Raw genomic sequence first — 26,842 nt, forward strand, 5'->3', positions numbered from 1 at the left:
CCAGCCACATTTGGATTCCATTTATGTCTCGGAAAAAGACACCAAATGAAAGCTGCCAAAATAATTTTTAGAAGGAAAACATCCCACTTTTGTTTAATGTTACTTAGAAGCACAAAACAGTAAATTAGGTAAAAGTTCAACTTAAAATTGTTTTCTAAGTCAGTTTTACAAAAATTAAATCCCACCAACAGTAGGACTCTTCAGTAAAGAAATTGCTCCAAGAGAAGTCATGCATTTAAAATATAGAAAAGTGCTGTGCAAAGGGAAAAATCCTTGCATTTCCTATCCCTACTTTACCTGTTAAAAACATTTTCATCCTCACATTTTTAAATTTTTTTTAAATATAAACCAGGTGTTATCTGCCCAGAACAAAGCATTTCCTACATGTTTTTTCAAAATATCTTTATGATTTTTACCACAGTTAGCAGTACTGTTAAAATTCCTCAGAGAGGACTCCAGGCTGGTCTGAAAACCACATTGCATCTTCAGCAGGTGTAAGTAACATCATATCTTAAGCAACAGCAACATCCCTTGGCCTGTTTATGACAAAGCCAGTTTTACAGTTGTGGGAAACTTCAACGTGTTTTTATAAGGTAAAACAATGACAACTTAAGAAACATCATAAAAGCTAAGAAAACAGAATTTGAGCAACTAAGAGCAAACTGAAGTGTTTCATTAATGTCTATTGAAACATTTTTAATATTCTAAATAAGAATTTCATTTAAGACTCAAAACCTGCAGCTAAGCTCAAAATAACACAGAATCTAAGACTCTTTTCCAAGTAATCTGCAACAAAATTAGGAGAGTCAATGAAGGCACATTCTACTCCCCATTTCCAAAGCCACCTCTTAAGATGAATTTGTCTTTAAAAAAAAAAAGACAATAGTTATTAGTCTCTTAACTATAGGCAAAACAGTGTCAACAGTCCACACAATCTGATTTTTCCATTATATTCTTGATCATCAACAGCTACTCAGACAGCTGCTGTCACAGGGTTAGTCTGAGCTGAAAAAGTTAAATCTATCATGTGTTACTTCTTTCTTTTCATTCAGAGAAACTTACTTTTTCCTTTTTTTTTTTCCTTTTTTTCTTTTAAGATGACAAGTTTTAATGATTGTGGATACTATTGTTTGAAGCCTGTACAGGTACTGAACAACTGGAACATTAAATATGTTAAAGTACACTAAAACTAAATCATATTGCCTTAGATTGCTATATTTAAACATAATACTATTGTTAAAACAGACAGACATCTGAGATGGTTTAACACTATCAGTGTCAGAACTTAAATGCAAGAGAATCCTTTTAATCAAAACATGTTTTATATAATGAAAGAATCATTCACTTGGCTTTTAACTGCCATTGAAAAAAGTATTTCATGACACAATTTTACCTTCTATATAGTTTCAATTAATAAACACTTTCAACCAAGTAGACTAATTGCAGGTTACCAACTGAAATACAAACATTTCCCACTGCACGTTCTTTCTTTGCATGAATGAGTGAAATAAAATTGCACTTAAATGCTAAATTTCAGACTATACCAATAAAACCATTATCAGTGAAAAAACTATGCTTAAATTTTAATTCACTGAATGTGAACCATGCATGTCTACTTTCAACATTTTCTACCAGTGGACCATTTATGCATTTAGTTTGACACATAAGAACACTATCTACAGGGAAGAACTTTTGTTGTAAAACAGTATCATATTATGCTTGTAATAAAGTAAATGCATAGTTCATTAGATATTTCAGAATTACAGTTCTTTTGAAATATATATATAATTTTAACCAATTACTGCATAGTAGAAAAAAGGAGGAAAAAAAGAGAGAATCAACTCATAAAAATTAGTGTATATGAAGAGCTATTGCTGAATTCATAGGTACATTTTGATTGCATTTAATTTAGTACCAACACCTGAAAAATGGGATTATTAAAGCAAAAACTTGGATTAAAAAATTATTTTTTTGTTCCAAAACACCACCACTATTTAAGGTTTGGTTGTATTTTAATGATTCGTATTTCATACATCCTGTTACACGAAAGGCATTCATGGTTTGCAGCACCATTTTTCTTATTTTCAATACACGGTGAGACCTGTCCCTCCCTCCTCCATCTCAGAAGTGTTCCCCTGTGATATATCTGAAAACACTCTGAATAAGCATTGTTACTTCTATATCAAATATAAAGCCACTTAGCTAAAATTTAATTCTGAAGAATGTTAGCGTATTTCACAGTGATGAAAAACCTCAAAGGTTTCTTACTCTCTCTTCATCCACCGCCATGACAGGAATTTTCAATACTTGTCATCATGATGACATAAGGTCAGGCAAAATCAAGGTTAAATTGTTTATGCAGGTTTTACAGAATCTTGACTTCACAGCATTTTCTGCTATTTGTCAATTGCTTGACAGTTTAAAATTGTTAGTAGTTTTAACTCCTACCAAAAAAAAAAAAAAACCCAAACAGTCAACTCTGTCTTTTTAATTTCCTAATTCTTGTGGAAGCAAAAGACAGCATTAAGAAGATAAGAAGATGTTTTCATAATTATGCTTTCATTGCAAGATCAGATCTGAGGCATACATCATTCAGTGCAAAGTCATCACACACTACAGAGAGAAGACAAAACCCCCTTCATTCTCCCCTGCGGACCCTACAGGTACATGTGCAAAACCCAGCAAGACTGAAATAAAGATGGACACAATGTACAAGATACTTGTGTAGTTAATATTTGCTCTATGGTTTTACAAAAAAATAAATCAAATATTACAGAAATTACTATTTTTATAGCTTTGAATGGTCTCTCAGTGGCCAACAATTTCAAACAACTTATTAAAATCCAAATAAGAGTTCATGAATGGTATTACTGGAACCATCTAAGTTTACCAGAACAAGAGCAGCATTTGTTGTCACAACATGACCATCATCCTTTAAACACACACATAATAATATAAGTCAAGCCTCTACCATGTATCTTGAGACTGAAGTTATATAAAGGATAAATTTACAGTGTTTTAGTAAATACATATTCAACATGAAGAAACATAAATTGCAATAGGAATATAGCAATAACAAACACAAACTGTAAGTTTAATCAAGTATTTCCATGAAAGAAATAGATGCCACAGAGATGCTCTAAATATTTTCTTGCTATTTATTTTCTTGCTTTTTAACTTCTTGCCTTTTTCACTTCTTGATAAACCATTAATTGCATGTCATGCCAACTGCAAGGGATGACAAAAAAAACCAAAACCCTAAACCAAAAAAAGAAATATCTTAACAGAAAGGCACACACAAACAAAAGGAAGGCTTTTGTTAACCACCCAGCAGATACAGATTCCTTTGAGCCCAGTACTCCTCAAGTGAGAAGAGAGCCACTAGGTTTTCTCATTGCTCAATATTATCCCTAACAGCAGCAGGCAGCCTGCAATTGTCCAACACTTTTCCACACACATTTTTCTAAAAAGCTTCCTGAGCAACATGTGCATGTCCGGTATCATTTTACATTTGGAATCACAGACAGATTGGGTGACCTCATGTAGTTTAGCAAGTGAGGAGCGAACGAGAGCTATGGTCTCTTGCCTTCCAGTCTGTGCCCAATCAAGCAAGAGGATAATGATTCAAAACATTACAAAAACTTGGTGAAAGTAAAATCTGGAATGTAGTATTTAAGAATGAGCACCAACCTATTCACCCTTCAACATAACAAAGCCAAGAAGCTTTCCATGTTGCCAGTTACCCTGCATGTTCCAATTAAAACTCTTTTGATCAATAAGCAGTAACCACGTATCGTCTTTACCTATAGCTAATAATATAATCTTGAAGAAAGGACCAAGCCTGAAGATGATAAAGGTCAGCCATTTAGCACATCCTACATTCATTTTTCAGCTATCTCCTGGGGAAAAAAATATAACCTTCTGGTAACATGAGAGATGCATATTGTACAGCTGTGGCAGTTTCTATAATGAAACTCCAGATATAAATGATAATATCCATAATACAAACCATAATTCTAAAATATATCTGAATATGTGTGTGTATATATATATATCTAAAAAGAAAATTACCTATTTTCCTCTTTTATACACATATAAACATCTGGCTAATATGCCCCATAAAAATTTTTCCTTATTTAGGACTAATCTTTTAAATAACAGTTTTAAACAGTCCCTTAGAATATATTTTTTTAAAACACCATTCAAAAATGAAGAACTATCTCAGGGTAGTCAAAAAGCACACACAAAATAAATTAACATCATACAAATGTGGTTATATTGTTCAGAAAGTCCAATTCTCCCATTTGAAATGAAATGGAGACCAGTGTACCTTAGGGTGAATTATTCATCAATGTACAAATTCGTTCTCTCTTTCCATGTAAATCTTCATGCGAATTTATCTGCATTTCCATAAAGCAAGAAACACAGTAAATCTGCAGAACTCTGGCAAAAAGGAGTTGTGTTTCACTGGATAGAAGCAGTTTTTGCTGAAGGGCAGCAAGTCAACATTTTATCACCATCTGAACACTAGCAACACCTGTGCCCTTTTAAGCTTCACACCTTGAATTAGCAGCAACATACTTGAGGGGTTCAGTAGTAATTTTTCTTCCAGTATTGGATTAGACTACTTTGCATATACAGTAAGTCAAAAGTCTAGTAATTGTGTGCAACATTAATCCACATTTACATCTGAGAACTCATAAATACACATGGAAACAAAGGTGATAGAGAATTAAACCTCGTTTTAAGTTAAAATGTTTTCAGTCCACAACAGAAACAGCAGTGAAAAACAAGTATAAGATGGACAGCAGAAACAGAAGGAGTACAATAACTGAACCTGTAAGTAGGTCACTATTAAAAGGACAAGCTGAAATGAAAATTGATCAACAGAAGATGTAGACTGTACCATCTGCATAAATGCAGCATTATTTTGCGCATCACATAGAGCAGATGTGATTTCTAACAAGCATATTATAACAGCTGGCATACTTACTAATAGATTTATGGTAACTGAATACTTAATTTCTCCAGTTGTTAATGTACAGTAGTTATGCATTAGCCTTTAAAGCTCTTCTGCCAGCCTTTTAGAAGTGAAGGTTACACTTCCATGAATATTTAGCATCCCAGTAAGGAAGTTACAAATATTCACCTTCAATGAGCTTTCATACAATACAAAGATACTAAATACCTTTTTAAGCTGGATCATTTCAACTATGAGTTTACTTTTTGCTATCTCAAAGGAAACACAAGGACCTTTGTAACTTCCAAAGTGAAGGGTGTTTTAAGGCAGTAAAAGATGTGTACTAAGGTTTCCATGATTGTTTATGGTTGTCTACATGAATAAAGTGTATTACACACAATCGCTCTCATATATTTATCTACATGACTTTGTTATACTGTACATGATTTAGCAATCTTCTTGAGAAATTTAAAGTGCCACAGTTCAAATGTGCTCATCTGTCTTTTCATGGGCTTCTAGTCCATTCTAGTTGCTTTCAGAAATAAGCCCTTGCTTTACTTAAAGAGCAGTCTTTTTAGGGGAAAAAAAGAATTCATCCTTCACTGCTGTGCTAACTGGAATCCAGTGGTCGAACCAATCCTTCTTTGTAAACACGAAGAATAGCTTCACAAACAAATTTGTATTGACTCTGTATAAGAAAGAAAAAACAAAACCAGTTATGGATGGTTAAAGTCCTGATTATACAGTAGTATTGAATAGGACTAACAGTCCCACTGCTTCCTTTTTTCTTGGACAATGACAGGAGAGAATATACAAAGATGGAAGGAGAAAATCTAACTCTCCTGGCTGTGTTCAGAGTAAAGAAAAGTAACATTTACTCTTCTCTGAAGGACAAGCATTAAAAATCTCACACCAAGGAAAATACAATCCCCAAATTTAAAAGAACACATGCTTAAATTTCAGGGAATAGGACTTATTTGAAAAAGCTATGCATATTTATATGATTCTCTGACTAAGTTTAACTAGTTATGTTCTTTACATATCTCATTTTTTTGGTAGTTATATGACTATTACAAGTATTTTAACCTTTCCAATCCTGCAGTTACATATTATTGGGTACATTTAAAGTTATGTGATCAAAACCACATTCAAAGTTACCATACAGGATATATAGGTCTAAATGCCTTGCTTAAAACTTTTTTTAAAAACCACCTACCCTATTACAGAGGATGGAGCCCTTTGTGATCAGACCACACGTCTCCTTTTGTAACAGAATGGGATCAAAACCTTTGGAATGAGTATTTTTTAAGAGTAGCAGCCACGTTAATTCTTCTGTCACCCAACACTCTAAGTTCATTTAGTTCTTATAAAGTCTTCACAATTTAGATAAATTAGATTAGGGATTCTTTTCTGAATTATATTATTAGATTATTTCTTCCATGACCTCATGATATACCTATTTGTTAAAAGCAGTTAGCCTGTGAGCCTCACTCTCAGATACAAGGAGACATTATCAATAGGACTAGTGCAGAATGAAAAGTCATATGTAATCAGGCTATCTGGATTAACACAATCCTGAGAAGATGATGAAAACTTAAAAGAATTTACAAGGATCAAAGGAGACCTCTCCTCTTCTATGATAGTTCTTTTCTCTATTGTCAGACCCCAAAATGAACATCTTTCTCCTAAGCTCCATATCATATGTTCAGAGAAGCGCAGGTTCACTTTTCTAAATCTATTTTAATACCTTTGAAATGTTCTCCCAGCTGCCCTTGTATGTCAGCTCTCATCAACTCTCCAGGAGCATCTAGAAACATTTCCCCAATATGTCCCAAAGGACAGCGATAAAAGATAATGCTTGGGCTGTGAAAGACCTTAGGTTGCATTTAAATACCAGTATTTAGGAATGTTATTCTTGTCCATAACCTGCCATACATTTTCTCTAAAGTACAGAAAAACTTAAGGAAAACTGGGGGATGAAAATTAATTTTCTGCATCTCGATTTTCCTGCCTTTTCTTTCAACCCTTCAGTCAACTACTCCCACCTTCAATATCACACTGTTCTTTTGTCTTTATTTCTTAATTACCTTGTCTTTTCTCTTCATTGTTATTGTCATTTGCATATTTCTACTGCCTGAACAAGCCAAGTGTGATATTTAGCTCTGTTCAATAGTTCAGTTAACTTGTGTGATCAAGTTACTGAAAAATAAGAATGAGCACTTCAGCATTGCTTCCTCTGACTCAGACTGACTACATGTTTTCTTTGCTCTTATCTGTTGCATGTATTCTTACTGTTCACTCAGCTGATAACTAGCTCTACTATGTACATCCTAAAGCACTGTTTTTCATACTGTTTTATACCTCTAATTTCTCTTTAATGGAATGTAGTGGTTAGTTTTTTTTTTGTTTTGTTGTTTTTTGGGTTGGGTTTTTTTTTTTTTTTAATAAAAGGCTATACAGTTACACAAATTTTCTGGTAGCTTTATTTTGGTCAGAGCTTTTGTTTTGATGTTCCTGATGACCAAATTACAATTCTTTAAGAAATCACAGTGATTTCATGTGATTAATAGCAGAAACTAAACTGAACAGTTAATAGCTCCGATGAGTCCATTCTTACTACTGAGTATGCCCTGTCTGACTAACTCACAACATGCATCTGGCTATGAGTATTATCTTAGAACTGGAACACACATACAATCCTCACAGGGCAGCTGAACATGCTTCAGGAAAGGCTGTTACAACAGAACAATCCCTAATGACTTCTCCTAGAAGCTCTAAGGTGAGTATTGAATATGAGCAGTGAGGCTAACTGGAATCCAGGCATGGGAATGCGATAGAGCACCAAGTATAGATCAAAATGTTAACATGCAGCTTTTTGGTATTGTTTTCTCACAGCTGAGTGCTTGCTTCTGTGGCTCATTTACAGCACAGTATGGCAAATCTGCTCATTGGCTTTTTACAACAGTATCTGCATACTTCAGAAATAACAAGTGAATTTAGTTTCACAGTATTGCTGCTACAGATCATCCCTCTCCTGATTGTGCTGATAGTGAACTTTGGAACACAGCAAGCGAGGTATAGGATCCTATTTTAGATACTCAGTTTTCCACACTCAGGGTCTGATTTGTCAGTGTCTTCATCACTATTCCCCATATTCTTCTGTTACATCAAACTGTAGAGTGCAAGGACAATTTCTGTTGATTTCTATTGTACCAGGAGTGACTCAGCCTTCCTGCAAGCTGGAGTTTACTTCAGGTTCTCATGCCTGATTCTCAAAGAGATGACCACCTCTAGCAAGTTTAAGCCTGAACTTGCTCAGTTCATTTTAGAAACTGAGGCACGTAAAGAAGTACAACTCCAGAAATCAACATTCAGATTCTGTAAAACTCGAGGCTAGTGTTTCTCATCTCATGACATCTTTTGTCATATGTTCAGCTTCCATTTCCACAAAGAACAGGCAGGGGACTACTCAAGACAACTCCCTCCTCAACCATACAGTCCTGATGCACTTCTAGAGAATGCACTCATACTACAATGAATGAGAGCCCCAGCAACATGCATGAACAATCCCCGCTCACAGAGTTACACAAGCAACTGTAATTCCTGACACCTCCACACCCTCGATAACTCAAGACTTCTCCCCCCATCTAGTCAATCATAATGCTAGCTCCTGCAGTCATTAATCTATTAATGAATAGAATTTGTCTTCTCAAGTTACCTTCTTCCTTTCCTTGATGAAATGGAAGCCAAGTCATTTTATTTTAAAGATGACAGACAGAAATGCCCAATTTAACTGTTGACTTTGTGGGTCTAGACTCCTTTGCTTCCATTTGTCATGAGGCATTTAGGTCTCCCAAGATAACCCACACAACATTCTACCATCTAACCTCTACTCGAGAAAGTAGAGCCTCCCATCCTTCATCCTTTTGTCTCTAATATTGATATATTCATTTCCAAATCTGTCGCAAAATTTCCCCTGATTTCAAATTGTCTTTGAACCAGTACCATCTTAAAATCAGCTTCTACTTTGATATTTCAGTTACTGATACTACCCAGCGTTTCCTGAATTTCATTCTTGCCCTTTGTTTTTTCAAACTGGAGTAATGGAACAATTAAAAAAAATACATATATTGTTTCTATTGAATTTCTATGCCTAAAGTAGCCCCTTAAACAGCTATTTCCTCTCTTCAAATCATACTACAAAACGTTTAATTTTATCTTCAGTTTAATAACTTCCTATAAGGCTCTGTACTAGAATGAAATGCAAAAAATTATTCTAGCTCCTTGCAAGTCTGACTTTGTGCATTCTAACTACTTGCAATGTATAGAAATCAATTATCTTTTAATGGCAAGGTAGGACATACTTAGAAAAATTTTAATACACACCTCACAAGCAAAGCAGCTTTTGCCACCACACTATGTTATGCCAAGTATAGGAAGTATGAAATACAATATAATGCAACTGAAGACTCATACAACTAGATAATTTTTTAAATTTTCAGATTTTTTTTTTAAACTGGACAAGTGCAGTATATATACAGAAAGTGAGGCTTCCTCTCCATCACTTACTGATGTTTGCACCATCATAGCTCGCTGGTCTCGCATTTTTCGTACAATATCCAGTGGATAAACAGGTTGGTTTCTTTCAATTAAGCACATGGCTGTTTCCATAGTGACCAATACACCAGTGCGACCAATTCCAGCGCTGTGAAATGTAACAGAAGAATAGTCTATAAAATTAGGTTTTTGCAATGCACCAGATTCACATCACAGTCTTAATACTAGGATGCTAAATAGCCTTAGAAATTACAGGATGTCCTTAATAAAATTGTAACAGTGTGAAGCTTATCTTTAAAGCAACTTCAATATTATTTCCTGCCAATTATTAAAAACAAAATAATTTTTATATAAATAAAACTAAAACCTCACTTAAAGTAAATGTATTTTTAACAATTATAGCTCCTTACAAATCTAAATTTACTGATTTGGTATTTTTGACTGAAAAAGATAAGAGCTAATTGACTGCTTTTTAACAGTCACTTGAACAGCAGAAGAAAACCGCTTTGCAATACCATTCAAAATGAGGTTATAACAGTAGTAGAGGATAAAAATGGAGAACAATTTACACTACAGATTATCAGCTCTGTGATAATTACATGACTAAGCTATTTTACCAAAAGGTTACAGAAGAAAGGGAAATAAAAGAAACTCGTCCTTTAGATACAACACCAGTGCTTCTGTCTTCAGTAGCGAGTGCTAGTATTGCACAGTCCAATATTTTCATCTAATCCCAGGAATCTCCTGTCTTGCAGACAAATTTTTCAAAGCAAATGCTTACTCTAAGGCTGGAGCAAATCTCTGATCAGAATTTTCAAACACAAGTACCTGCAGTGAACAAGGACTGGCTCATTCTCTACTCTCTTTGGCCTCATACAAGTCACAAACTCCAAGAAGTCCATGGAGTCATCAGGAACACCATGATCAGGCCAAGCAACGTACTGGAGATGAGTGATGGTGTGTTGTTGTTCTGTCTAAAATACAGTAAGGTTTTCAAAAAACGTTCAGTGTTATGACTCCTATTCTGATGTTTACTCGATAAAAACCATACTTTTCACAGTAATTCTGCAGATGCTATAAGATGTATATGATGTAGAAAATGCCATTTTAAAATTCAGAGTAAAGTATGAACATGTAATTCTTATAAAGCAGGCAAAAGGCATTGCATTTTCTAAACAAATGAGGTATTAAGTTAAAAATCTATTTAGATCACAGAAGTTACATTTTTTTAATTTATTGATGGTTGACCTACCTTGACATCACTGATTCATCTGAGGTAAAATGCTACAAGACTTATGCATAATAGTACTATATAATAGTTTAGAACAGGTTTAAAGAAACAGCTGAAAACAGGAGAAGAACTACTGAGAACAATATCAAAGTAACATGGGTTTGGGGCTACACAATCTATTCTAAATATGTATGTCTGTGTGTACTTACAGATTCAGTGATAATATAAAGTTGCCTGCAACATTTGCTAAGTCTGGTTTCTGTTAGAAAACAATATATATATTGTTTACACACATGCTCATTATACATATATGAGTGACTTCTGTATGACCCATAGAGGATAATTTTCTGTATGGAAGCAACGTAATTAGTTAAGATTCTGTTGTATGAAGAGCTCTTTTTTTCATTCAATTATACCTAAAAAAAATGGTTTTACAAAAGTTCTTTCAGTTTAGATTTTTGTTAACTTTGATTATGAAATCACTCAATCATATTTGCATTGAGATTGGGCTCAAGTGCTTTTACAGATGTAACCAGTGATTAGGGTGGGAAGGAAAAAAAACCTAAGACAGTACAGAGCTCTGTTGTGTCATGCAATGAGGATCTCACTCTTTACAAATGGAGACAAAGCTTCATGTTCCTTTATTTCTTCCACAAGTTTAGCAACAGTTAAACTGTTAGCTGCATTTTACTGATGTCTATTACTAGACTTAACATTTGACAAGCTCTCGAAATAAAACTCTGCTTTATCATTGCATTAGTCTACAACAACTGGCCTCTCCCTGTGGTCCATGCAAGAATGCTTTCATGATGCTAGTGACTTCCCAAAGTTTTTTTCCTTTTAAGTGCACAACTACTGAAATATATGACCTGTTTTAAATGCCTTCAACTGCTTGCTTTTCTCTTCCACTTGAGAAAGTGGTTCTACTCCCACGAAGCAGGCTAGTAAGATACAGAAGACAGAATAACTACTGCCTAAGTACCAAGTAGAGTCCTCGGAAATGCGTTTATTCCAGTCAAAATAACTGCAGAAATTTACAGTTGACTCCAGGAACATGAAGATAAACAACACAGCTCATATTTTGCTTCTTAAGGGCAGAGCCTGAGCAATCACTATTAAAAGGTCTAGCATAAGGCCCAAGTGGACAATGTAATCTAACATTAATGGGCAAGCTTATCATAATACAAATTGTATTGACATCTATCATCCAGGTCATCAAAAGACCCCACAATGACTGGGACTTCTGCAAGAAAAAGCTCGGCCTTTTTCTACTCATTTTTGCTGCCATTATGTAGTTGAGCTTGATCAAATGATTATACTTTAGATTTTTTTAAAATGCTACAGATTGAAAAAATACAAAACCATGACAAGAAAATGCCATTTAAAAATCCTCTTTTTCAAATCTGTGTGTGCTTAATCAGAACTTCTTCAGAAGGGAAATGAGATAACGCAGCAATTACATGTAACAGTTTGAGATGATTCTCTTAAATCAGAGACATCCGAATTACAGCATTCGGGTGAAACAAAGACTTGATGCATTATAAAATTATCCAAGAGTGAGTATCCAGTCACCTTCCATGCTCATCAAGAACTTCAAGCCATGAGTTGTGAATACGTGCCAGTGGTACAACTGAGAACCACTGATTGATCTGTAGCATCAAAAGCCATTTTACAAGCTCAGAAAATAAGAAAGTTTACTTAAGTTTTACTTATCAGTAATTCAGGCTCAAATATATAATTTTATTTTTTAAAAGGGTTCATAAAGTACAACAAGCATGTTATATAAGACTTATCTGGAGTAAGAATACACTGTAAGAGCATGCACTTAGTCTTCAGATTTGTTTCTTGTGGTGTGATCACCTTCATTTTCTATTACATGCCCTTATCCCTAGAGACTAACACAGCTGTTTGTTAATTATTCCAGGTATGCCTCAAGCTTCAGTATTGTTTTCTAGCTATTTGTTTTCATATATTCAGTTTTGAGTCTTTTGGTTCACCTCTTCTGATATGATTGAAGTTTTTAAAACTTCACCATTACATCACTCGCTTTTCAAAATGCACAAGTATACTTTATTTTTTATTAGTAAGTTAAACTTATTGTAAACAGTATAGTCATATATGTTAGAACTATTTTTTTTAATTCTAATACTTTCATGTTTCATACAGAAGATATCAAATCAGTACTCTGATGAAGTCCAGATTTTTTTAAAGCTATTTTGTGTGGGTTTTTTTTTTTAATACAAAATCTTCAAGTCTTTACAGTCATAACAAAAGTCATATGTTAAAATCATAAAATGTCAGCAAAGTAACACCACACATGGAAATAACCTGCATTAGAAGACCATCATGGTTCCAAAAATCTAGTACTCAAATCTTAAAAAAAGTGCTAGAATTATATTACTGGTCCCAGAGTCAGCCCCACCGTACATGTCCTAATAACAATACTTATTTTTAAATACCATTTCTGCCAGATCCTGTTTCTTTGTACAAACCTGGCAATTGAAAATAGGAGATAGCTTCTTATTACACTCAAGTTGCCATATAAACCATTACTCTCTGCAAGTCAGCTTAAATCCTTTCCACAATTTTTTTTTTTTTCACTGTAGTATCCTAATGACTGATTAATGTAGAATTTATCTTTACAAAATCTGGCTTTATTAGTCCTGTTTTGCTGTCTCATTTTCTGCAAATTTATATAAGAGTTGCTCATGGCCCAGCTGCTGTTTTTGCCTAACTTGACATTATAGACCTTGTTGTTCCAAAAATACTTGTGTTTTTTGCACTCACATGGGCTGATATCAATTGAATTTATGTATTTGGTATTTCCACAAATCATCTTAAAAGGAATGGATTAAAAAAAGAGTCCAAAGAATTTACGGACTCCAGTGACACTTCTGGATTATGTAGTTTGCCCAGTGTATCATCAGGCATTTGGCCAGCATTTAGCTGCTTCATGACATTGACCCATGTTTACTTGGCAGGGAGATACCAAGGTCTAAGACATCATATCTGTCCCAAGGTATTTGTTCCTGTCCTTCTGATAATTGTTATTGTTGCTGCAGCAATGTGTCAAGCCAAAAGTTAAGATGTACCTACTTTCTGTGCAAATTGAAGACATCTTACTGCAAAAGCAACTTCGTTGTGGGTAAGCTAACATCCTACATTTTGCTCAAAAATACAGGGTAAAGACACATTATCTTTTCTAATAAATCTGCCATTGGGACTGCAGAAGTAATGGCACAGGACTGTCAGAAGTAATGCTTCAAATGGTTCCTGTAACATTTGCAAAATCATCTCATTGTCAAGAACCTCCACCCACAAAAATATCCATTCTTCATATTTCTGCAGCTTGCAGGCTTGCTTATTGTAATTACATCAAAAGACAGGCTTCTTCGTTTCATTCTCCTAAAATGACTCTTCCTGATTAATGAAAAAATTAGGTGTTCTTCAGAAAAACAACACACAGAGCTTAGAATAATAATCATATAGAAAGAAGGAAATTTAGCCTTGACAGGTCAACCATAATTTGACTTTTCTTAAAATTCAAGCAATTGGTTTTAGATTTCACCTCTTCATTTAATGTCCTATTTGGTTTAGATTATAATTTAATCTTCAATTTTAAAAATGAGAAGAAATTTCACCATGTAGAACTACATTAACCTTGAAATGGTCCTATTATCTTTTAAATAGGAAAAAGTATGCTCTTTGCTAGTAAGCTTCACAAATATACCTTGAAAGCTAAGACTCAGTGATCAGGGTTAAAGCCTAGTTTCTGAAGAGCAGTGGCATTTAGCATTTCTTTGGACCACTGTTCCCACCTCATTATACCTCTGTATACCCTTGCCCTAAAATTTTTAATCTACTTCTGTTCAGCTCTTTACTATTCAAAACCACCTTGTTTTCTTCTTCTTCCACGAGTATCTGACAAAACAAAATGTGTTCAGTTCAGAGACTTTTCAGAGAAGCCTTTAAAATACCTTTGCAGTGCAACAGGTTTGTTCAAGACATTTATGACATGGTCAAATTTATACAGATTTCTTTGGAAAGAGAAAATACCAGGTCTTGTTTTATGTCCGGAAGCAAAAGTTTCAGTGAACTGATCTAAGAATCTTTATCATGAGCAAACTCAACATTTGCCCTGACAAACTGTTGTATGACATGTGTATGTCAAAGAAGACAAATTGCATGGAAAGCCTCAGCCCAAACAATTAAGATGTATAAAAATTATATTCTGCTTTCAGCTGTTTATAGCAGAAAGTGCTGGCAGTACACTGATTTACATTGCTGTCTTTGCTTTATCTAGTATCAATTTAACACAATCACTAGAAGGCCTACATGCTGGTCATTCATAAACAGAAAGATACTAGTGATTTTTCATCTTGCAGTTTCACCTCCTCCTTTCAGCAAACAGCAATATCTTTCCTTAGCAAAGTGAATTTATGCTTAATCTTCAATTTGTTTGAATTGCCGCATCAATTTATTTTCTTTTTCCTTCAAACCACCCCCTCCATCATTGAGATGTCCATGGGAAGTGATAGCTTTTAAATGAAAAGTAAGCTTATCTCCCCAAATCCTTCTATTTGCATTGTCATTGTCAGCACAATCATGCTAAACGGTCCACATGACGACACAGGGAATTGTCTTAATTACCTTGACCTGAGTTGTTTATAAGGTCTCTCTTCATTCATTATAACAACGGTATAACTTGTCTTTAAAGGATGAAATTCAATCGATTTTTAAACATCTTGAATTTTTTTCTTTTTGTTTGAATGATTTAGTTAATAAAACTAATCAGGTGGGAGAATGACAGAGCACTTTGGAAACAACTAACAAGCTATGGCAACAACTAATATAAAATTGAGGAGATTAAAAAAAAACCACCTTGCAAAATTACAGTTCTTCAAAGTTATGTGAGTAATATGTCTCAGAAAGTATCATATCCACAGCCTTGCTAAGTTCCATGGCTGGGTTCTAGTCACACTTAACTGAAATAAAGAAAAATACTTGTTTAAACAAGGGAAAGCAGCAAAAAATTTTGTCAAAACATAACTGGATGAAATTGGTGAGATTTAATGGGCAGTGACATGTTGCAAGGCAATCACCTTAAAGGAAACTGAATGACAGTTTGCTTCAGGCTTCTAAAGCTCTTTTTTTAGTGATTAAAAGAAGTATTTGTCTTGTTTTACAAAATAGTGCACTGTGTGATGAATCTTGCACTTACACTACACAATATCTTTCCTTTGGTCTGTTCATTCTGGTCCCCAAAGTGTTCTGAATTTTTTTCTAAACATAAAAACCCCTCAAGTTAAAAAAAAAACAAACAGTGCTTTATTTGCTTTTCTTTCATTTTGCTACAGGATAGCTTTCCATCTTGGTCTTGAAAAGGCAGGAATTTAATCCTTATTTCATTTTATGAGGCTTAGAAGGTTTACAAATATTTCACACATTTGCAGCTATTTACTGATCTTCACTTTCAGGCAAAGAAGCACCAAGTTAAACTGCATTAGAAAAATCCTAAAAAGTTTCTTGTTCCTCAAGTCTTCTAAACATAGATGAACAAAAGGCCAAGGGCATCATTTCATAAAGCTCTTTTTTGAGCTATTTTCCCCTAAAGGCAGATTTGAAATCTGTGCAACTTAATTCACAGGAAACTTTTTCACAAATACGCCTTTCCAACAGAAATCAAGTCTCTTGTGAGTTTGGAAGCTTTATCCACCTGACTATTAAAAGCTACTTGTCTTCAAAAAGACCAGTCCAGTGATGATCATGTTAGTTCAGGGAATAATAAAACCCTGCTTTGAATTCAGATCACTTTTTTTGTATTCTTCAAAGAATACAACAACAGTATCTGTGAGAGACAGTACGCTTAAAGCTTTGCAAAGTCTACTCAAATACAAGATGCCTCCAGAAAAATGTCTGGTCAACTTTAAGAAAGCAGCTCAAATGACATGTAGAACTAGGAGATACTTCAGTGTTTCAGAGTTTTTTTGTTATGTTTCAAAGCTACAAAGGCTTTTATTTCCATCTGAAATGCCAAATGCACATAGAGCTATCAATTAACAGCGTCATATTTTTGTACAGACAGCTTAATTTTGAGTGTAGCCACTTTATTTAAGCATACAAATAAACTTGCCTCTAGTGAAAAAAACTGACTCCTTCAAAACTACCTCACCCTCACTGCAACAAACACACATGCTTCCAGGACTAGCTTTAGCATGCTTTTGTCTAATCTAGATGAAATCTATGCAAACATATGCCTTTGAATTAGAAATTATGTTCTCAACTAAGAGCTGTCAAGAGACAACTTACACAGTTGAAGATCCTTGTAACTTACACACCTGTTAACACGTCTACAAAGGCTCACTATATTTTCACCCCACCTTTATCTCAAAAAAAGTAACTTGTATTAAAAAAAGAAAAAAAACAAACACACACATGCTCCCCAAAACAACAACAAAAAAACCCTGACTGCCTCATTCTCATTTGGATTTTAACTTACCACATGCTAGTAAATAGACACCTAAAGTGAAAACACGTACTGAATACAGTCACTGGTGAATTTAGTCAGAATTATGTACCGGTTTGATATTTACCAAGAAAAAAGAACAAGTTATTTGCAAAGAGTAAACTAATATTTACATGAAGCAAGAACTAACCAAAGTTAATTCGCAATCAACTAATTTGAGAGACAGGAACTAAAAGTCTGTCTACATATACTCTGCAGTACTGCTTTAAATTAGGTTAATTTCTTCTGACATTCAAGTTTATCACTTACAAATTAATTGGCTGAAAATGGAACCAAAAATCATGCTGCTCCCTGACTGGATGGTTTCTCATAGCTAGAAACTGAAACACTGCAAACCATCTTAACTGAAAGACCTTCAAGTATCAGCATCTCACAGGTTTATGACTACAAAGGAAATCTTAATCACATTAAAATAAATTTGGATGCACTGTCAACTAAGTGATAAATTCAGTTAGAAATTTATGAGACCAAAGCATCTGTCATCTTGTTGTAAGAACGACAATTAAATGTTACATTTTTAAAACTAATACTTCCTTTTTCTTACTACTAGCAATTCTAGTAACAGTAAAATCTACTTAACTATTCAGAAGTTTAAAAGATTGACTAGTATTGGAACTGTAAATTAGCATTTGGACAGTACACAGTGATTTCTTACACACGTATCTTATGCTAGCACAAACCCTTAATCTTACTATATAAAACCTGTGACCACAGAATCTTGGAAAAGAGATGAAGAGGGAAATGTATAAGAAATGTAAGACAACTTACAAACAAAAGCCAAACTTCATCCCCTACATTCAGGTCGTGGGAAGTCTAGATGTGATCTGAACATAGATTTCACAACACAAGCTGATATACAACAAGTATTCTGTGTATCTAACTTTCTTTTTTGCTTTATAGCTCTTCTATTAGCATAAAGTATTAACAGCTACAGAATATAAGTACCCTACATAAATTAAGCATATATCAATTGAGATATATAAAGATATTTTTTTCCTTTTTTAAAATCTGACTGAAGACAATTAAAAACTGGTGAGAATCTGCATCTTCTCTCAAAACACTATTACACTTCACTTCTTTATTAGCTATTCTAGCTGCATGTGCCATTAACCAAGTGACCCATATTTCATCCTTGAAAGAGCAGTTACTTAGAAAAAAAACCCTCTCATTGAAAACTGAAATACTTGTGAAGAGTCAGTGACTGCAAAACTGTTTACAGAAAAGCACTGAACTTCTTTATGAAGCTTATTACACTACCTGTACAGCATAATGTATTAATGTATTACAGAGGTTCAATAAGTATGTTTTTGAAGAAGCTCTAAAGAAATAGACTATACTATATGGATTCATGTAATGTATACTTTTTTTTTTAAAAAAAAATGTGCATATATATATACACACACACACACACTTGTATATTCACACACAGAGATGTACATGCTCACTCATGGAGTCTGTATCTACCTATCTATACATGTATTTCTTCAGGTAGTCTGGGAATAATTAAAGATAACTCATTTACCTCAACATTTGTAATGACCATTTCTCTAACAACATAAGCAATTGTACAATCTTCAGAGTGGCATCTGACACGAAAGCTGCCATATTCCATTACATCTGGTGGATCAGGCCAATACTGATGACATTTGGTCTGTAAAGAAAATTAAGCACACATCAAGACTGTATACAAGTACTTCTGTTTCCATTCTCCCCTCATACACTATATTCAGGGAATTCAAGGAATGGTATAAAATCTATTTTGGTTTGTTGGTGAGGTGTTTACATCCAAATTAGAAAATAACATGACAAAACATGCTAAATTTTCTATAAACTTTTGTTTTAGTAATTTATAATAAAAACTCAGGTAAACAACTTTTCAAGGCATAACGGAGAAGAAACAGATAGATTTATTCCATCTTAAGAAGAAAAACGTAGGTGGTGAATTTGTAACTAACTTCAGCCACCTAATAGCCGGTTATAGCAGACATAGCCACAATTTTCTTGAAAGTGAACAACAAAAGGATAAAAGGCAACTGAAAAAAAAATGCCAAAAGGAAAATTGTGAATAGATGTTGGCTAAAAATTTCCATGAGGATGGTCAAGCACAGAAACAAGATGCCTTATGAGGCTGTGGAATCTCCATCCATGGAAAAAATCAAAACTTAACTGACATAACACTGTGGACTCTGCATGAAGTTCAAAGCTGCTCCTGCTTTGAGCAAAGAGGAGTGGACCAGATATGTCCACAGGTCCATTCAAACCTGAATTATTCTTAGACCGTGAAGCAAGATCAGGCTAGAATGTAAGAAGCAGTGTGAACCAGTCTGTCCCCCCCTATTCCAACACCACAGTCCCGCAGCTGAGGGAAGGAGCAAGGCAGACTCCATTTCTGGAGGCCTGAAGATGTAGCTCATTCTGTACCAGAGAGGGAGCAGGAAAAGGAATATCCAACAGAACTGCCACCCCTTAACATGCACCCTCCAGAAGTTCAGTGTGCCTGGTACCCATCTGGCTGCCTCCATGAAAACCGTTTCCCTTCTCTATCTGAAAGCAAGTGGCAAAGGTAGTGAAGTCACCCTAGGATTATTATAAAGACTGCTTCCTTAACTTGGGTATTAGTTTTCAGGCCACTAAATGCTATGTGTTATTTCAGTTTTTGACAGGGATTCACCGAATGGGAAAGAGGTCTTTATTTTTCCATTTGATCATATTTTGTGTTTTAAGGCAAACATTTTTAAAACACAGAATAGTGCTTATAAACATCAGTAGCAAAAGTACTATATAGAAAATTATCACAGTATCTTGGTCATATAATGAAAGTTACCTTTCACACTTTCAAGGGAAATCTGAGATCAGAAACTGGAAGAACCAATGAACAACTTCAGTTCACGTGTGTGTCATTTGTCAAAGAGCTGTATAATTCTTTTCTACATCAGATGCAAGACTGAAGACAGAGATCTTCTCTTAAATGACTATTGTATCTAAATGCTGAAGTTATGAACAAAAGCCCAGAAGCATAACCTATTGATGCAAGAAAATGTAATTTGCCTTCTACCTCAGAGAGGATTAATGCAAGGCCATAATGGCTTAGCCTTCAAGCTTACCAATGTGTGACACGCAAAGTTATACGTGCATGTGAAGGCACCTGATTGTACTGTATATGCAGTTTGAGGTACACCAAAATACAACTGAGAGCAGAAGTATAATTCAATATTAAAATTACATCCATGAAATATCCTATTTTTTCTAAAAGAAAACAGATGAATCAGTTCTGTGTACAACCACAGGGAACCATTTTCTCTCCTGTCTTCTGCTGCTGCATAGTAAAGAGGTTGATGTTCGGATCCCTACCACTCTACTGCTGAAATTACAAAGCCTTCCTTTTTCTGCTTCTAAAGGCAGATAAGATAGGCACATCTAGCCAGCGTGCATGTAAATTTTGTAGAAACAATCCTAATACCAATATCTATTCCTCATTTTTAAAGTTAAGCTTAGAGCAGTGCTGATGACAAAGTTTGCTACCTCATTTCCCATCTAATTAAAGGCTGAAACATTGTGGAATAGACTGAACTTGAAAAACTATTCCTGGGAGATACTAATTCAGTGAAGTATTTGTCCACTGAAGACAACTAAAGTTTGCTCATCAACATAAGGGTTTTAACATTTCATTCCAGTAATTAAATATTTTCATCTTCTATTTCTCCAACTCCTGTCCTGTAAATAATTGCCATCACATAATAAATCCAAGCCAAGCAGTTTCCAAGTATGAGTCCACTGAACTTATGAGAAAGACATACTAAAGAAAAAGTCCAGCTGAGCTGTAAGAAAATTCAACGGATTCATAAAAATACATCTTGACACAACTCCCCAGACACCGTAATGAAAACTTTATTTAATTGTGTGTGATCAAAACAGCTGAGCTATAGTTGTCGCTTCACTGCCTATATATTTTAATAATAATTGTTACTAGCTCCAAAAGAAACCAAATAAATTGATATTCCCAACATATTCATATTTCAGCTTTAGTTAATTTGGATTCTCTATCAACTTATCAACATTGCCTGTGCCATCTGTAACATTTTTTGTGTATAAATTTTCTAAATTAACACAGAGTGGCAAGAGCTGGGAATTTTGAAATGTTAAAATAAAATGTCTTAATTCTACCTTCCCTAAGGCTCAGTTTTCAATGGCTTGAAATACAAATTTTAACCATCATGTCTGAAACTTTTACTGCAGTAGTTTATCTGAAATACTTTCCCCTTTAAATGTAAGCCAAAATAACGCATCCATTTCTAAAAAATGAACATTAATGAGGGGAAAGCCACCATTTTTTATTCTATTATACAAATCTTAACACCACTGAAAAGAAATATTCTAGAATGTAAAACCTCCAGGGTTTGAAAAGAGATTTGGCATTTGGAAATGGGGATAATCTTTTTATATACCTGAAAATTCACCCACAAACAGGGCAAATATAAGTCATCTCTGAAAGTAAACAAAAGTTTCTGGTGTATAAAGGTGCCAGCAAGATGGTTAGAAGTTAGCAACAATTTGCATTCAACGTTCCAAGACACTGGGCAAAGTACAGACTAATAATAAACTGTCTTTCTCCTCAATACAAGGAAAAGAAAGCAGGAAGGTATTCTGACTGCAATACAGTGGAAAGAAGGGAGCATTTTTGTGCCAGATGTTTGTGTTCATGAACAACTATGTAATTTTTACCACGGTTAAAATCTCTCGTTTTTCAGATTTACATGTCTTTCATACATTTCGATGAGGAATTACATTGTTGCTTAACAGTCCTTACTTATGTCTCAATCGTTATGCTGTTTAGGACCTCAAATACTCTCTTACTTTCCCAAACCATTTTTGACTGGGATGCCAGATAAATTCGATAGTGTAGTACATATTGCATAGGAAATAAAGAGAAAGGCTACAGTGAAGGCATACAAGAGTCACCAACTTCCCCACCTCTTAAATAAACCTGTTCAGTTTGCAGCTTCTAAAACTTCAAACACAATCCCTTTATGTATATCAATAACCTAAAAACATCTTTAAAACTACAAAGGATATGTTAAATCAAAGTACAACAGTATACACCAGATATTGCTTTAATTTTCACATTATTCTGAAATTAATGGAATGCTAGAATTAAAAGAATTAAGCGGAATTAAAGGAATTATCAGAGCAATTCTAGGGAAGAGCCTACACCATAAATAAAAGTAAACCCGTCAAATTCTGACCATCAGCATTCTAAAACTAGTAAGTACTGTAGTGGCAGACTAGTCTGAAGCCAGACTACAAGTTTTGCTCAATGGGCTCCACACTTCCAGATGTCTGCTGAACTGTTAGGACAGCAACTGCCACATCGAGCCCAGGGAGAAAAAAATGACAGCATATAGTACCTGGCTGATCAGCAAAATGGAGTCAACGCAGTGATTGCTGTTTATCATGCAGCTGTTTTTTGTCAGAGAAGTGTAACAAAAAGGAAGTTACAGAGCATCTGTACCTGTAAGTAATTCAGAAAGCCTGGCCTTCAGAGAAACAATTGAACAGAATAAGCTGGCCTATTTTAGGGTTATTTAATAATAACAACAGGAAAAAAGTTTAAAGGTACAGCACATTTCTTCAGCACACAAAGAACCTGAACACTCACCCGTCCTCGTTCAGTGAGAGTTGTTAACATGATGATCAGTGACAACTTGTGATCCCAGACTACTTGCCAGAAGTGTGCACATGTGTGTGGTAGAGGCCCCTGAGTAGCAATGTACCTGTTCACAATGCCTACAGAAGGAATTTCCATCTATAAAGAGAAAGAAAAATCCTATGTAAAGCTTGCTCCCATTACTCAAGCACTATCTTAATTCAGCATTTTATTCAAACAGGAAGTTCTGAGGGAAGATTAAGGTGGCAAGTTGAGTAATAAGACAATCAAGATCACAATTTGTTATGTGGAAAATCTTTAAATATTTCATTTAAACCAGATGTATATGAGATTCTATAATCCTTCATGCTGAACTAGGAATAAATGGTTAATAGTGAAAATCTATTTGAAAACTGGAAACTACAAAGCTTTCCAAATTTTCTTTAATATTTAGTAAGGAATAATGGCAAGGTATACCATACACGAGCAAAAGCTATTTATTGCCTGATACTAGACACACTAAGTTAATAGTTGATTCTGTGATTTAGGTGTTTAACTCAAGTACCTCACACACACACACACACACACACATATATATTTCCCTCTTTTCCCTGTCTCCCAGGTTACACACATGATTAGGGCAATCAGGGCTCTGGTTTATCTTCTGGACCCTTCATAGCAAAGATAGAGCATAAGTGGTTCTAGAGGGAAAAAGGCTTAGCTTTAAGCTATAGGAGACAACCTCTGCATTTTCCTATGGAAAGTAAACCAATTTTTACCAGTTAAAGATTCGGCACTTATCACAGTGTATACTATGTGCTTGTATGTACCGTGTATCAGGATGGCCATTTGATTCACAAGAGACACTTCATCTTTTAAATTATGAATCATTATATCTTTTACATTTACAAATCCCCAACATAAAAAATGAAAAACCCTTATTCCTCAAACAGTCTAAATTTAGTCAGCTACTGTAGTACAGAAAGTGAGCAAATGCAGGTCTCCGTATGACTTACATTCACATAATTCGCATTAATGTAATCTTCATCTCCTTGCAATATTATCCTTGTGGCATCATCTGCACACACACAAAGAAAGAGGGAATAAAATTAGCAATTAAGATGCATGCTTCCCTTCTATTAAGTCAAAAAAATGAACTGCAAACACACAAACAGAACACAAACCAGAATAGATTACCTTTTGGAAAATAAAATGAACAATTATATGTCTTTGACTATATAATGAAATCTTTAATCAAGAAGTGCAATACAACAGTTTTATAAGCTATCATTTAAAGAATAAAGCAAAACAGGTAGAATCTGTACTTAATACTCACAAGGTAGAACATCTTTGTATCTGTTCTTGTCCATATTCTGAGGTACCTTTGCACATGTAACAGCCAACCCTGGTTTCTTTCTATAAAGTTGCTGCAAAACAGAATTAAAAACGGTAGGATTTTGAGGGATGTGCTTATGCTATACACACACACAAAATAGATTCACATAAAAAGACTGAAAAAAAATATCAAAAGTTATTTTCTTTAATCTTTTTCCTAATCTTTTTCACCTGAAAGAATTTCTGTTATTGCTAGCCCATCATCTCTAGAAGAATTTCCAGAATAACAAGAGGAAATGGAAGAGTCACTGATAAACTATTTCCCTTGAAAGGTTGCCTTTTTATAGAACTGTGGGCCAGAAGAAAAACAGTGGTTGTGGGTGGAAGAAGTGACCAATAAAAGACATTAGAAGAAAAAAATAGCTGCAGATTGATATTTTCTGGAAACAATTGTAACACAATAAAGTCAGACAAACTTTTATTCTCTGGACTAACATAACCACATTCAATACTGCAAGTACTTGAAAAAACAAAGCTTCTATGTATCACAATCTCTTAACATATGACTCCATTTCTTTTGGGCCAACCCCTATGTTACAAACTTTATCGGGAGTATATGTAGGCATACAAGTGTAAAGCCAAAATTTTAAGGTCAAAAGTGCATTGAGTGCATCCTACAAGACAACAAAAGATACAGAGGGGGAAAACCAACAACAACAACAAAATCAAGAAGTGTAAATATACATGAAAGAAATTTACAACCGAGTTATTACCTTGGCTGTGCCAGAATTTTATATACTTCACTGAACTATTTCCAAAGAGCTCATTATATCTTTATGTTTAATGAAAATTTAGAATATGGTTCCATACATAAAATTGAATGAAACAAATAGGAGGCTAAAATCCCCTACTTTGGTTGAGAGAAAAGGAACAACACATGAAAGTTTATCTGACTGAGATTTACCAAATCCTGACTCCGTATTACAGTTCACCACATTTTTCAACTTGAACAGTATAAATAAGCCATGTAAGAAGATAATTTGATAATATATGTAACTGAACAACTTCTATCAGTTATAACTCAAGTTCCATTTTACTGGACCCATGTTATGATTTCTGCGTTTTTTGGAAGACAAGAAAGAATAATTTAATGTTAAGTAACAATTCTGGAGCTTCATAATTGTTGCCTGGCAAAAAGTCATTTGCCATTGACAGACAATAAATTCTGCTTAAGTGGAGGAAAAACTTGACTATTCATAGTTTACTAGCTAATTATTTACTATTTTACTAATGTGAATGGAGAGTTTGAGATCCACCAAAGTTGATGAGGTGATGCTGCAGTTGTCTCTGTTTCTGAAGATGACTAAACAATGAACTCAAAGAAAGAAGGCCACTAAGTCGTCCCCTAGTTTATTAGATTTCAAAAAGGTTTGCGGGGTTTTTTTTGGTAACATCAGTAATATCCTTTTATAAACACTGTCAGGAAAAAACTCAAAGGATCAAGTACCTATGAAGATTATTACAGGAACTTCATGCAAAAATTAGTCAACAACTTTGACAAATGAGAAAGCATTGAAAGGCAAGGTCATCTCTTCTGAGTTACTGTTTCAATAGCCACTCATTGCTGCATTACAGCCAGTGCTGTGGATTTTGGAAAGCAGCTATGAACCATAGTCTATAGTTCGTTTAAAAAAAAAAAAAAAAAAAAAAAGGGGGGGGGGATTTTTAACTCCCAGAACTCTTGAAAACAAAGCAAACCTCATAAAAATTCATGAAATAAGCAACACCACAACTCTTCAGCCACCACCATTAAATCTTAAGGCATTTTGAAAAAAAAAAAATCAAAATTGGGGAAAATTGTATTGTTGTTCTACGAGTTTTCAGTATCAGAAAGGGTTGCTCCAGAACTCAACAATGTGAAATTTATAAATCATAATAATCAGGGTTTCTCTAAAGTTGCTATGAATGTTTGGTTCCACAACAAAAAAACAAGCACAAATATACACACTCTGTTCTCTCTTGCCATCAGAGAAGCAGCTAAATTATCTTTTGGAATTTCTTACACTAACACTGAAAGAACTAATTTAATAAACTATAAATACATTTTATTAATCAGTTTTCTATGACATTCCTTGCTAACATGTTGAAGAACATGACAAATATTAATTCATTAATCTATACAGCAGTTCTTCATAGTCTCATCCTATATACAGAGGAATCTCACCTATGAAGTAATCTGCCCAAGAAGTAACCACCAGTGTTTTAGATAGCCAGGGAGAAACACCACAGAACTGGACATTACAAATGACCTGCAAACGGAAATTAACATTCCAAAACTTTCATATCAACCTCTAAGATGATGAGGAATGGTCAAGTTGTACCTGTTATTCCATGAAAGAAGGCAACACATGAGACCTTGAAACCCTAACTTAAGGTAGGAAAGAAGTTTAGAAATGTCACTAAGCAGCATGGAAAAAGGAACAAAGTACAAGACTGACCTCTGTCAAAACACCACTATTCTACTCAAAATAATAATAAATATTAACTTAGTAAGTTTTCGGTACTTGAGCTAGAAACATGTTAATTTGA

General features: G+C 34.5%; 1 protein-coding gene across 2 annotated transcripts in view; it reads right to left on the minus strand.

The window, feature by feature from the left end:
- Positions 1-1,100: 1,100 nt before the first annotated feature.
- The window catches only part of PTPN3 (protein tyrosine phosphatase, non-receptor type 3), a 173,523-nt gene continuing 147,781 nt past the window's right edge, over positions 1,101-26,842 (minus strand). For both annotated transcript variants that reach the window (XM_026843059.1, XM_026843060.1), the window contains exons 21-27: positions 24,255-24,345; positions 23,935-23,996; positions 22,931-23,077; positions 18,797-18,925; positions 10,346-10,491; positions 9,530-9,665; positions 1,101-5,648 (exon numbers count right to left, since the gene is read on the minus strand). In XM_026843059.1, coding sequence (XP_026698860.1) covers positions 5,571-5,648; positions 9,530-9,665; positions 10,346-10,491; positions 18,797-18,925; positions 22,931-23,077; positions 23,935-23,996; positions 24,255-24,345 — 789 coding nt within the window. In that variant the 3' untranslated portion in view covers positions 1,101-5,570. The remainder of the gene's footprint in view (positions 5,649-9,529; positions 9,666-10,345; positions 10,492-18,796; positions 18,926-22,930; positions 23,078-23,934; positions 23,997-24,254; positions 24,346-26,842) is intronic.

Source organism: Athene cunicularia (genome assembly GCF_003259725.1).
Source record: "Athene cunicularia isolate RWA chromosome 2 unlocalized genomic scaffold, athCun1 chr2_part1, whole genome shotgun sequence".
In the NCBI taxonomy this organism is placed as follows: Eukaryota; Metazoa; Chordata; class Aves; order Strigiformes; family Strigidae; genus Athene; species Athene cunicularia.